The sequence below is a fragment of the Cyanistes caeruleus genome, chromosome 16 (assembly GCF_971803275.1).
Source record: "Cyanistes caeruleus chromosome 16, bCyaCae1.hap1.1, whole genome shotgun sequence".
In the NCBI taxonomy this organism is placed as follows: domain Eukaryota; kingdom Metazoa; phylum Chordata; class Aves; order Passeriformes; family Paridae; genus Cyanistes; species Cyanistes caeruleus.
Window position 1 is genome coordinate 2,402,568 of NC_141716.1, and position 12,654 is coordinate 2,415,221.

The 12,654-nt window shown below is 46.4% G+C and overlaps 1 protein-coding gene across 1 annotated transcript; it reads left to right on the forward strand.

Annotated features, from left to right (window-relative positions):
- The first annotated feature begins 419 nt into the window (after positions 1–419).
- Positions 420–2,289, forward strand: MC3R (melanocortin 3 receptor). The gene has a single exon (XM_086852542.1). The coding sequence runs from the start codon at positions 786–788 to the stop codon at positions 1,761–1,763; it is 978 nt and encodes a 325-aa protein (XP_086708668.1). The 5' UTR covers positions 420–785; the 3' UTR covers positions 1,764–2,289.
- The last annotated feature ends 10,365 nt before the right edge of the window (positions 2,290–12,654 follow it).

Genomic DNA, 12,654 nt, shown 5'->3' on the forward strand with positions numbered 1-12,654 from the left:
ATCCTGCAGAGGTTTAAATGGGTACAATCCCACTTAAGACCAGTCCCAGAGGCTACTCCGAGGTGTAGGGAGGGTGTAGGAGCACCGTGCCTGCCCCAAACCCTCCCACGGGCAGGACCCGGCTGCCCGGAGCAGGCAGGAAGTTTTCCCGGCTGAAAATCCGATTTTCCAGGATTTCACGGCGGCGAATCCATGGTGCTGGGTATCTGCAGAGGGCGCCAGAAGTTTGGGATGTGCCGGGATGCCGCTCCAGGTGCTCCAGCTGTCACTCAGCAAGGTGATCGCTCTCCAATGGCCAATGCTCTGCTCGCAGGGCGAAGTAGGAGTTGGTTTTTCTTTCTTGCATGTATAAATCCCTTCGTTCTCGTCTCCTTTCTTGCCACTGAAATAGCAACAGATGTTTGGCTGAGCTGCAACATGCTGGCAAGCAAGCTGCCCCTGCAGACGGGAGAACTCCGTGCTTTTGATCGCCGGGAGAGCTGAGCCCAGCGATGTCCTGCTGCCGATTCCTCCCTGCAGGGAAAACTGATCGCTGCCTTCGGGCTCTGGAGCTCACTTGCTTCTAAAGGAAAGAGCAGCCTGGCATAAAACTCACTGTAAATGCAGATTGTTTGATGTTTGCGCTTGTAAAAGTGACTAAAGCCCTGCTGGATTCCACCCCATATGCACAGCAGCAGCTTGGAAGGACTCGTTTACATTTTCCTTTTTCCTTTTTTTTTTTCCTCTCTTTTTAAGCTGTGCTCTCTCAGGTCTGGTCACCGGTGAGCTCAGCTCCTCTGCTGACAATGAACACCACACACTTTGCATTCTCATTTCAGCCCGTGCCGCTCAACGCCACCCAAGACTTCAACGACTCCGTCCCGAACAACAGGAGCGGCGACGGATTTTGCGAGCAGGTCTTCATCAAAGCCGAGGTCTTCTTGACTCTGGGGATCATCAGCCTGCTGGAGAACATCCTTGTCATTCTGGCAGTGCTGAAGAACGGCAACCTGCACTCTCCCATGTATTTCTTCCTCTGCAGCCTGGCTGTGGCAGATATGTTGGTGAGCATGTCGAACGCCCTGGAGACCGTCATGATCGCAATCCTCAGCAACGGCTACCTGATCATTGGCGACCACTTCATCCAGCACATGGACAATGTTTTTGACTCAATGATTTGTATTTCTCTGGTAGCCTCCATTTGCAACCTCCTGGTCATAGCCATCGACAGGTACATCACTATTTTCTATGCCCTCCGTTACCACAGCATCATGACGGTGAAGAAAGCCCTGACCCTCATTGTGCTCATTTGGGTGGCTTGCATCATCTGTGGCATCATTTTCATTGCCTACTCGGAGAGCAAAACTGTCATTGTGTGTCTCATCACCATGTTCTTCACCATGCTGCTGCTCATGGCCTCGCTGTACGTGCACATGTTCCTGTTCGCCCGCCTGCACGTCAAGCGCATCGCGGCGCTGCCCGTCGAGGGCGTGCCCCCCCAGCGCACCTGCATGAAGGGGGCCGTCACCATCACCATCCTCCTGGGGGTCTTCATTGTCTGCTGGGCGCCCTTCTTCCTCCACCTCATCCTCATCATCTCCTGCCCCATGAACCCCTACTGCATCTGCTACACCGCTCACTTCAACACCTACCTGGTGCTGATCATGTGCAACTCCGTCATCGACCCGCTCATTTACGCCTTCAGGAGCCTGGAGATGAGGAAGACTTTCAAAGAAATTGTGTGTTGCTGCTATGACATGAGTGTGGGACAGTGCATGCTGTAAACACCTGGATTTGGGTGAAAAAAACACGCCACAGGTGTATAAATATAAATATAAATATATTTATGTATATATTGAGATATAGAGCAGCTCACTTTAAACGCAGTGCCTGAAGGAAGGGTGCAGGAAAGACAAAAGCCTCCTACATGATGCCTTGTTTCTTACTTTTTAGAGTGAAAACTAGTTTCAACTGAATTATTTGAAGTTTTTTAAATAGTTATAATGGAAAGAAATCCAGAGTGGCTCACAAAACAAAACTTACTGGGGAAAATGAATCCTGAAAGGGAATGCCACCTTCTAGAGACTGAGATAATATTCCCTCTAGCATTCGTTTGTGCCTGTTGCTTTATCTCTGTGCCACTGCCAACAAATCGGTGTTTTCTGAAAGATTTCAATAGTAACCTCTGTGGAAAGCTATTTTTCCAAACACCAACAGGTAACAGCATTGCTCTTACACCTGTGTCTCCACCTTTTAATGAAAGAATAGATTGACATTTTTGCTGCTTGCCATAAAGCAATTTTTGTACAATTTTCAAAGGGTGAAACATTTCTCTTGCACTGAAATCAGTTATCACTACAGTGTCAGTGACAGTGTGGCTTCAACAGCTGCCTGATAGGATTGACTCATATCAAGGCTTTTACATTATTTATTGTGATATAAGAATACTATATCTTTGAATTTTTAATTATTTTTTTTAAAGCTGGAATGTCCTGATCAATGTAGTGATTGCTGTGTTTGTAAAAACTCATAGGAGTCTCCATTTGCTAAATCCTAACTCATGAAATCCATGGATCTGAACATCAGAAAGAGCTAAAATGCAAAATACTTTGTGTGAAAGCTGCAGAGAGTCCTTAGAAATATCCACGTGTGAGTTCAGCAGCTGGAAGAAACCAAGTGTGTGTGGCAGAGAGGGCTTTATCCACAGAGAAATAAATGTCCTGGGGCAGTGTTTCCTTAGTTCAGCTTTACCCTGCCCTGGGAACGGGAGAGCACTGCCAGCCTTTCCCAGCCCCAAGTGTGGCAGAGGGAAAGCAGCTCCAGCAGCTCCAGCAGCTCCAGCAGCCCCAGGAGCTCCAGCAGCCCCAGAAGCTCCAGCAGCTCCAGGAGCTCCAGCAGCTCCAGCAGCTCCAGCAGCTCCAGCAGCTCCAGCAGCTCCAGCAGCCCCAGGAGCTCCAGCAGCTCCAGCAGCTCCAGCAGCTCCAGCAGCTCCAGCAGCTCCAGCAGCTCCAGCAGCTCCAGCAGCTCCAGCAGCTCCAGCAGCTCCAGGAGCTCCAGCAGCTCCAGGAGCTCCAGGAGCTCCCAAAGGCTGCTCAGCACCTTGCTGGTACCTTGCTTTCAGGAGGGGCAGGATCCCCAGACCCTCAGAGTTGTCTGATGCTTTCAAACATCTCAAAGATCTCATCTGGCTTAAAAATATGTCTTGTATTCCCCCCACCTTCTTATTTTGGGTGGAGCTGCTGGGTTGGTATTGTTATTATTGGTTTTGTCCAGGACTCCCCTCTGCCAGGTGAGAAACTCTGTGCACCCAGAGCTTCCCCAGCTCCTGTGTCCCCAGTTGTGCCCCACACTGGTGCTGGTGTTTCAGTGCCAGTGGCTCCAGACCCAGCCCTGCTGTCCGTGGGGAGTCACATTTCACACCCTGGCCTGTGTTTGATCCTCAGCATCCCACTGGGAACAGCCCCATTTCCCAGTTTTATGGGCTGTATCATTTTCCTGGGGCCAAGAACCACCTCTCCCAGTGCTCCAGCCACACTCTGCCCCACCACAAACCTCTACTCCCTATTAGAGTAGTAGAACCTACTACCTCACACTCCCTATTTCTCCTGCCCTCTGATCACACCCAAAATTCCCTGAGTTTTCACTTCCTCCCATAATCACATCCTCCAGACTTCTCCTTGCCCAACACTCCCTCTGCTCCAACATCACCTAATCCTGCAACCCTCAATTTTAGAAAGGCTAAAGTTAAAGAAAAAGCAAGCCCAAGGTCACTGTGGAGCAGCACAGGCACAAATGAAAATTCTCCCTGTTTCAAGCAGAGACCAAAGAAAATCCCACAGCCTGGAGAAGCCAAATGCTTTCAGCTTTATCTGTGTGCCACAAAGCCCAGCTCAAGCTGTGTTCTGTTAGCCCAGCCTTCACACTTTGCAGCAGCTGATGTGGTGTACAGAGATGAAATCAGCATGGGGAACCACGTAACTATTGTGGTGTGCAGACTGTGCCTACCTGTTGTAAAAAATCTCTGCTTTTCTTCAGTGTTCTGTATCTCTACACCCTGGAGCATGGTTTGCCACGATATTCTGCCTCAGGTTATTGTGTATTTAGCTCTTGTTGCACCTGATGTCCTATTTATTTCTCTGATGTCTTACTTTTTTCTCTTTTAAAAGCAGTTTAGGCAGGACTGATTCATACAGTGCTTTGCCTTTAAGCAAAACATACTCTGCTGAATAAAACCTGGAGAGATCACTGAGAATCATGTTTGTAAAACATACTCTGCTGAATAAAACCCAGAGAGATCACTGAGAATCATGTTTGTAAAACATACTCTGCTGAATAAAACCCAGAGAGATCACTGAGAATCATGTTTGTAAAACATACTCTGCTGAATAAAACCCGGAGAGATCACTGAGAATCATGTTTGTAAAACATGCTCTGCTGAATAAAACCTGGAGAGATCACTGAGAATCATGTTTGCTTCTGTCAGAGCACCACATCACATCAAACCAGTCTGGGGGCTCACCAAACTAGAAACAGGGTCGAACACTGGGCAAAAGCGTCTTAATTCAGAGTATCATGGAATGGTTTGGGTTGGAAGGGACCTTTATCAGCCAGTTCCACCCCTGCCATGGGCAGGGACACCTCCCACTGTCCCAGGCTGCTCCTGGCCTGGAGCTCCACACTCTGCCCACAGAGCTCCACAGAAAGGAGGGGAAAAAGCCGGATGCACAGTCCCATGTGCAAACATGACAGAAAGAGAATCCATAAAATCCCCCAAAGATCTCTCAGGCCTTCTGGCACCAGGCTCCCCACGGGTTATCCAGGTTTGTTCAGCCCCAGTCCACGTTCTCAGCTCTCAGCCCTGCGTGGGAATTCCGTGGTGCACAGACCCAGGACTGCAGGATCCCAACATGTCCCTGATGGGAAGGGAAAGAGGGAATGGCCATGGGATGAACCCCACAACAGGAGTGAGTGAGTGAGTGAGTGAGTGAGTGAGTGAGTGAGTGAGTACTCACAGCCACAGACCCAGGGGAAAGGAAAGGGAAAAGGGAAAAGGGAAAAGGGAAAAGGGAAAGGGAAAAGGGAAAAGGGAAAAGGGAAAAAGGGAAAAGGGAAAAGGGATAAAGGGAAAAGGGAAAAGGGGAAGAGGGAATGGCCATGGGATGAACCCCACAACAGGAGTGAGTGAGTACTCACAGCCACAGACCCAGGGGGAAAGGAAAGGGAAAAGGGAAAAAGGGAAAGGGAAAAGGGAAAAGGGAAAAGGGAAAAGGGAAAAGGGAAAAGGGAAAAGGGAAAAGGGAAAAGGGAAAAGGGAAAAGGGAAAAGGGAAAAGGGAAAAGGGAAAAGGGAAAAAGGGAAAGGGAAAGGGAAAGGGAAAGGGAAAGGGAAAGGGAAAGGGAAAGGGAAAGGGAAAGGGAAAGGGAAAGGGAAAGGGAAAGGGAAAGGGAAAGGGAAAGGGAAAGGGAAAGGGAAAGGGAAAGGGAAAGGGAAAGGGAAAGGGAAAGGGAAAGGGAAAGGGAAAGGGAAGGGAAGAACAGGGCTGCAGTGCAAGCAGTGGGACAGATCCAAACCATTTGCTGAGAGGGAAGAGGTGCTCAGTGCCCACCCTCAGCACAGAACTCCAGCCAGGACTCATCCAGGAGACACAAACCCATGGTGCCTGTCCCAGCCCCATCTCCCAGCCCTGCAGGGCTCCCCTCACTGGGAACCAGAGCAGCATTTCCAGCTGGGAATCTGCCCCTGAGCAGCACTGCCGTGAGCTGACACAACTTTCAGAGTTGTCACTTGTAAACCAACGCATAATCTGCTCATAGTAAGAAATTTTTCTTCCTTGAGGAGAGTGCTGGGCTGAGCAAGAGATGTGTAGCTTCCCCCAGATGGTCTAAGAACTGGCAGGCTGAAATGATATCTTTTGCATCTACAGGTATCATTATTATGGATTTACTGAGTCAGTTTTTCTGCAGGAAAATCAAGGAGTTCACGGACACTGTAGGATTTGCTCAAAGACGTGTTAGGAAATCCTCATGTATTTAAGACAAATATTTGAATTCACAGGAACATGAGTTATCCTGCTAAGTTGACTCAACACAGCATATTCTGCAAATTACAGACAGATTTGTTTCTTTCACGTTAAATTCAGCACCGTGCAGGCGATTTTCCCATCAGTAAATGTCTAAATATTTTATAATTGGCAGCATTTGTACTAATGGGCAGATAAGCAAGGCCAGGCACAGAACTCTGCAGTCAAACAAGGTCATTTTTCAGGCCATTAGCACAAACACCTTCATGACAGTTCCACTGAAATGAGATGTTTCTGTTTGTTGAGGCCCAGGTGGGGACCAGGGATTGCTGTCTGGGGGCTGCACCTCAAGCACTGAGGTGATCTGGGAGGAATCCACAGAGGAGTGGGGTGTCACAGGAGACACTGGAAACCCCCTTGGTGTTTGCAGTCCCATCCCAGCTCCACAGCCCTGGGACACCAGGGGACACCAGGGGACACCTGGGACACCAGGGGACACCAGGGGACACCAGGGAACACCAGGAGACACCAGGGGACCTGGGCACTGAGACCCAGCTGGGCACAGCAACCGTTCCACAACTCCCTGGCCCCACATCCAAGTGCAAGATCCACTCATGTGGGATGGGTCAAGTCCTCAAACTGGAATAGAGGCGGGCTGGATGGGATATTGGGCAGGAATTCCTCCCTGTGAGGGTGGGCAGGCCCTGGCACAGGTGCCCAGGGAAGTTGTGGCTGTCCCTGGGTCCCTGGCAGTGCCCAAGGCCAGGCTGGATGGGTTTGGAGCAGTCTGGGATGGTGGGAGGTGTCCCTGCCTGGCTCTGCACCCTGTGCAAACAGCCCTGGGTGCACGGGGGGATGTTTGAGATGTGGCAGAGGGCCAGGTGTGAGGGGGAATATCTTCGGTGCCAATCAGGAGACAAGAAGTGTGAAATCAAGAGTCTGCAGCTAATTAGGACAGACTTTGTCCTTGCTCCTGCCTGATTTCACAAAGCCTACACGTTGCTCCTGTCTTCAGCCATCAAGACCAAAGCACCTCTTCACAAAACACTTGTCTCTCGAAATGAGTCTGAGCTTATTCTTCACTTGGGCAAAACACCAGACCTTGTACTTGCAGCCTTTTTATTGCCTCTGTGTACAGCCAATTATGTGCTACTTGTGAAGAGATTTGCCTTTAGTAATCTTAAAATTGTACAGTTTGTACTTGGAAAGGTCTAAATCTACATCAAGGACTCGTAATTTCAAGTTCTGAAATATTACAGGGACAATAAATAAATGTCATCCTTCATTTTCAAATTTCTCTGCACAAAAGGAACTGAGGTGAACTTGGGGAATCCAAAACTTTTGGTAAAACAAAAGAGGAAAGGAGGCAGGGCCAAATCTGAGTGCCAACATTGCAGTAAATTTATCTTTCAGAAAGTAATGAATGTGTTTGCATATCCAACTTGGTGTTCAAAAATTAAACCAAACACTCCACTACTGTCATCATAAAGTATCTTTGCAGAACATCTATTTCTTCTGAAGGACAGCTGCCTGTCTCAGTGAAAGCAGGGGCTATTTAAAATCACAAATCAAGGGAGAATACCAGCTCCTGCATTGTGCTGTGACCTGAACATCCAGCTCCAGGGCAAGGGAACAGCAAAACTGGACAGAATGCCCATCAGTGAACCCCAAAGCAGCGCTAAAACAGTTTTTTATTTAAAGCAGAATAGCTACAATTGCCTAAAATCAGTTTTCCTCTCAGGTTTGTTTAAGCTTACGGGGACACCAGGCTGTGCCACCTTCCCCAGCCACCAACCAAACGGGGTGGAAGATGCTGCTCTGGCTGCCCCTCTGTGCCCCCCTGCCAGCCCCAGAGCTTCGTCAGGCTCTCAGCTCCCACCCTTCTCCTCTGTTGTTACTCAAATGAAACTCAACAGGTAAATAATTCCCCCCGTTCCCCAAGTACTATTCGACAGAGCTGCCCTGTTTAATGCTGGAAGAAGCCTAAAAAACAATTAAAAAACCAAGAATCCGTGTGTGCACAAACCTGCCCTCCCATAAATAAACCTACAGCTGGGTGGCTCCAGCTGCTGGGGTGTCATTCCTATCCCCCCAAAAAACCACAGATGTGTGCTCAGGAGGAGCTCTGAGCAACTTCATCCTGGCAAATCCACTTTGGAGAGCCCAGAAGTCAGCATTTAAAATCAGCTCAGGTAAATGCAATCGGCCAGTGTGACCCCACAGGGGATTCTTTGTGAAATCAAAGAAGCTCCCTTTGATTAGAATGAGAGGCAGCAGAACGAGGTGCACTGAGGATGTTACATCAGGAATAGACAAAGGGACAGTTGCATATTTCAGTGGTAAAAAGTTTTTACTAATGAGCAATTGTTCTCTTCTGCTACCTGCACTTAGATCAAAACACTTTTAACTAAGCAAGAGAAGTTGAAACTGAAATTATATCCAACTGAGAACAAGTACAAGTGGACTTGTGGGTGTAATAACAGTGCAAGCATTGTTTCCATCACTGATTCATGGAATTTAGCCTTATTGTGGAGGATCTGATATGTAATTTGATAAGTCTATCCTATTGTTATTGCCCAAAATCCATATATTTTTTTGTTCTTAAGACAAGTCTCTGTAAAATAGGAACCAAAACATGTCAAAGATAATAACTACTAAACCCTAAGTTTTAAATTGTAAGCTGGAAAAATGGGAATGACATTGGAAAAAAACAAATTATCATAGGACAGTACATTTTCATCAAGAGATAAGAGTGTAGTTCTTTCTTTTTCAGAATTTCTATGAGTGGGTAATAAACAGGTACAAAATATATTGAAATTAAATCAGGCATACATGGAATTAGACAGGGCACACATAATGACCAAATATTCTTTTTAAAAACCAATTAACCAAGCAGAGAAAACATGATGCTCTCCGAGTTTCACTTTCTTTTCTCATCTCATATTACTCTACTCAGTTTGGATTTGATTTCTGCCTTCTCTGATTGTTTATTTGGCAGCTGACACATCACTGTGACTTCTCCTTGTAAAGGGTTTTGTCTCTTGTGTTAAAATTCCTCCTTTGCTGGCTGACAGAAAAAGCTACAGCAGCTGCACTTCCTGTGCTCAGCTATTTCCAGAGGCAAACACAAAAATGAGACAAGGGAACATTTGCCCCCACCCTGCTCTCATAGCAAGAAGATTTTATATTATTTTATCCAGCCTCCAGTTGGTTTGATGGGAATTAGTCCCAGCCACTGCTCACTCTCAAAAGGAAAAGCTCCAAAAGATTCCAGAAAATTTTGCCTTGTGGCTTTGGCCTCTCTATTTTGGTGTTGTTAATTTGTATTAGCTCAAAGCATTTTGTACTTGTAAGGGTTAAAAGATAAATAACCCAATAATCCTTTAAAACTTCAAACACAGGCACTTAAAGCACCCAAGACCAAATAACAAATTTCAATAACAAATGACAATTTTTTTTTTTGTTCAAGTAACAAAAAATATTCTAACAGGTATCTCAATTCTTTGTGATAGCACAAGCACAGTGAAAATCAATGCTCTCCCTCAAAATGGAACTCATTATTTCTCAGGCAGGGTGGATTTTAAATATCATCTTTTGACCTACGTGCAGCTCCTTACCCGAATCTAAGAGCTATTAAATTACTGACAGGCTGAATGTAGGAGAAATATTCAAGCCCAGCTCAATTATTATGTGCAAAGCAATATGTGAAGAGGTGCTGGATTTCCTACTGGGCACCTCAGGTTTGCTTTTCTTTAGGAAAACTGGAGAAAAGGATTTGCTTTCCCCTGGTTGATGCCTCACAGCCCAGAATGGGACTTCAGTGATTCCATGGACAGAAGCATCTCTTGCATCCCCTCCTAAAGGAAGAGGATTTCTTATTTAGCCACCAAAACCTGCTGCTCAGGAGTTTTCATCCTGGAAGGGCAGATATCAGAAAATACACAGGGAACCCCACACCTTTATCAAAGTCAAATAATGAGACTGGAAAAGTTGGCAGGGAGGATGTTTAGCCCACAGAACAGGGTTTTCAAGAGACAGCTCAGGGAACAGAATTCCCTGGGAGAGCTGGAGCTATGTGACACTTCTGTGTTTTGTTTTCTTAAATCCTGTCCCTTTGGAAGTTCTCCTTAATGAAAAATTATTCAGCTGTCCCGAAGTAATGCTCTCCTTTTAATGTGATAATTACTCCCAATTTGTTGTCTAACTGCTGATCAGAAAAGGCAAATAGCTTCTGAGGCATTATTACAAATATTGCTGTTTGGAAAATGGAATCACTGCTGGACTGCCCCTTCCCTGCTCTCTTGGGAGCTGGAATGAGCAGGACATGCAACACAAGGTTTAATATTACTTTTTCTGAAGGGATAAGTACATCAAGACAGCTCTGTAAATGGTGAGCAAGAGCCCTGCATGATCAAAACCACCACATCAAAGAACTTGGAGCGATCTGATATTCTAAATAAAGGCAAAGATGGAATTAACCAAGAATACAGCTCCCACATTGAAGCAGCAATGAATACAAGGGCATTAAGCCATCTGCATAATCAGTGAGCATGTGTTAAAAGCAAGAAGTAATTTCTGTAAGGGAGAAAAGTCTGGAAAAAAGCCTTTTGTGATTGAAAAGTTGTAATTGTTTCCAAAAAAAATGCTTAGCACGCTCATGTTAATGCTGTAATAAATAGATTTTGGGCATTATTTTGTTTCCTTTGTGAATCCAACCGTGCCTTGTCCAGTGTGCTGGAAGCTGGGTAATCACAGCCACTTTGGCTGGACATTCATGGGGTCCAAATAGCAAAAATGGGCATTTTCACATCCTGCAATTGGTAGCTCAGAGTAAAAAATAACAGCTTGTTAAGAACTTTCCAGTCATCATGAGTTACACATGTATTTATACATATATATATATATATATATATATATATATATTTATACCTTTATATGTACAAGCCATGTTTCATCTTCCTTATGAATCCACACTTGGAATCAGTGGCTGGCAACTCATAGAAAATCTGGAATTATCTGAGTTGTTCAGGCACAGTTGTTCCTTGCACATATGAAAGTTGTTTTTGTTCATGTTGTTTTAATGAGAATTAAAGCACCCTCAGTTCTGCTGCCTGTCTTACACCCAGCTAGTTTCAATTAAAATGTGGAAAACAAACGAGATCCACACATTTACAAGGGTCATTGGAAGACAAACTGAACAAAGCAGTTTATAATTTCCTTAGAAAGATGAACAAATAGTTCTCTTCTAGACATTCTATCAACTTAATCCAACCTTGTGATTTTTATCTTATTTTGTGGAACTACAAAACACAACTGGAGAAAGGGGACGGAGAAATTAGAAAATGAAGGTGGCCTTTTTTTATAATTTCTTTTTTCTCCCTTTTAAATTCTCTGTGTATTTAAAGACATGTTGGGGCCAAGAAAACTGGGATAAGGCTAAAAGAATTGGGATTGTTCAGCCTGGGGAAGAAAAGCTTTGGGGTGAGCTCAGTGTGGCCTCGCAGTGCCTGAAGGAGCTGCAGGAAAGATGGAGAGAGAGGATTTCCAAGGGATGGAGGGACAGGACACAGGGAATGGCTTCAAACTGACAGGGAGGAGGTTTAGGTGGGATATTGGGGAGGAATTTTTCTCTTTGAGGGTGGGGAGGTCCTGGCACAAAGCTGTGGCTGCCCCTGGATCCCTGGCAGTGCCCAAGTACAGGACGTGGAGCAGTGGAAGGTGTCCCTGCCCAAGGCACGGAATGAGAGGAGCTTTAAATACCTTCCAACCCAAAGAATTCTGTGATTTTATGAAATTTCTTCAGAGAATGGGAACACTGAGTTCTGGAAGAGAACAGGACCACAAACACCACCAGCTGTGAAGTGCTGAGCACCCCTTGTGCAAATCCATCCAAAGTTTGACTCCAAATCTATCTCAGCAGGTCAGCACTGGGACATTTCCCAACAAGATCCTGTTTTGGAATCACAAATCAGTGAGAAGCCCTGAGGAGCTCAGCACAGCTCCCCAGCAGAGCCCCAGAGCTGCAGCTCCAGTGGAAGGAAGCAGATTTTGGCAGCAGAGGATGCTGTGGCTTGGGGAGCTCACTCCAGCCGCAGAGGCTCTGCTCATCCCAGCCCCAAAGAACCACGGGGGGACTGTGCAGGTGGGCACTGCTCTGCCACCCAGGAACTGGAGCAGAACCAGAACCAAGAGCAGGAACTGGAGCAGAACCAGAACCAGGAGCAGGAACTGGAGCAGAACCAGAAACAGAAACAGAACCAGGAGCAGGAACTGGAGCAGAACCAGGAGCAGAAACAGGAACAGGAGCAGGAACAGGAACAGGAACAGAATCAGAACCAGAACCAGGAACAGGACCAAAACCAGGAACAGAACCAGAACCAGGAGCAGGAACAGGAACAGAATCAGAACCAGAACTAGAACCAGAACCAGAACCAGGAGCAGAACCAGAACCAGAACCAGGAGCAGAACCAGAACCAGAACCAGAACCAGAACCAGAACCAGAACCAGAACCAGGAACAGGAGCAGGAGCAGGAGCAGGAGCAGGAACTGGAGCAGAACCAAAACCAGAACCAGGAGCAGGAACAGGAACAGGAACAGGAACAGAATCAGAACCAGGACCAGAACCAGGAGCAGGAACTGGAGCAGAACCAGAATCA

Coding starts and splice junctions, on each gene's coding strand:
- MC3R (XM_086852542.1), top strand. CDS start 786: ATGAACACCACACACTTTGCATTCTCATTTCAGCCCGTGCCGCTCAAC.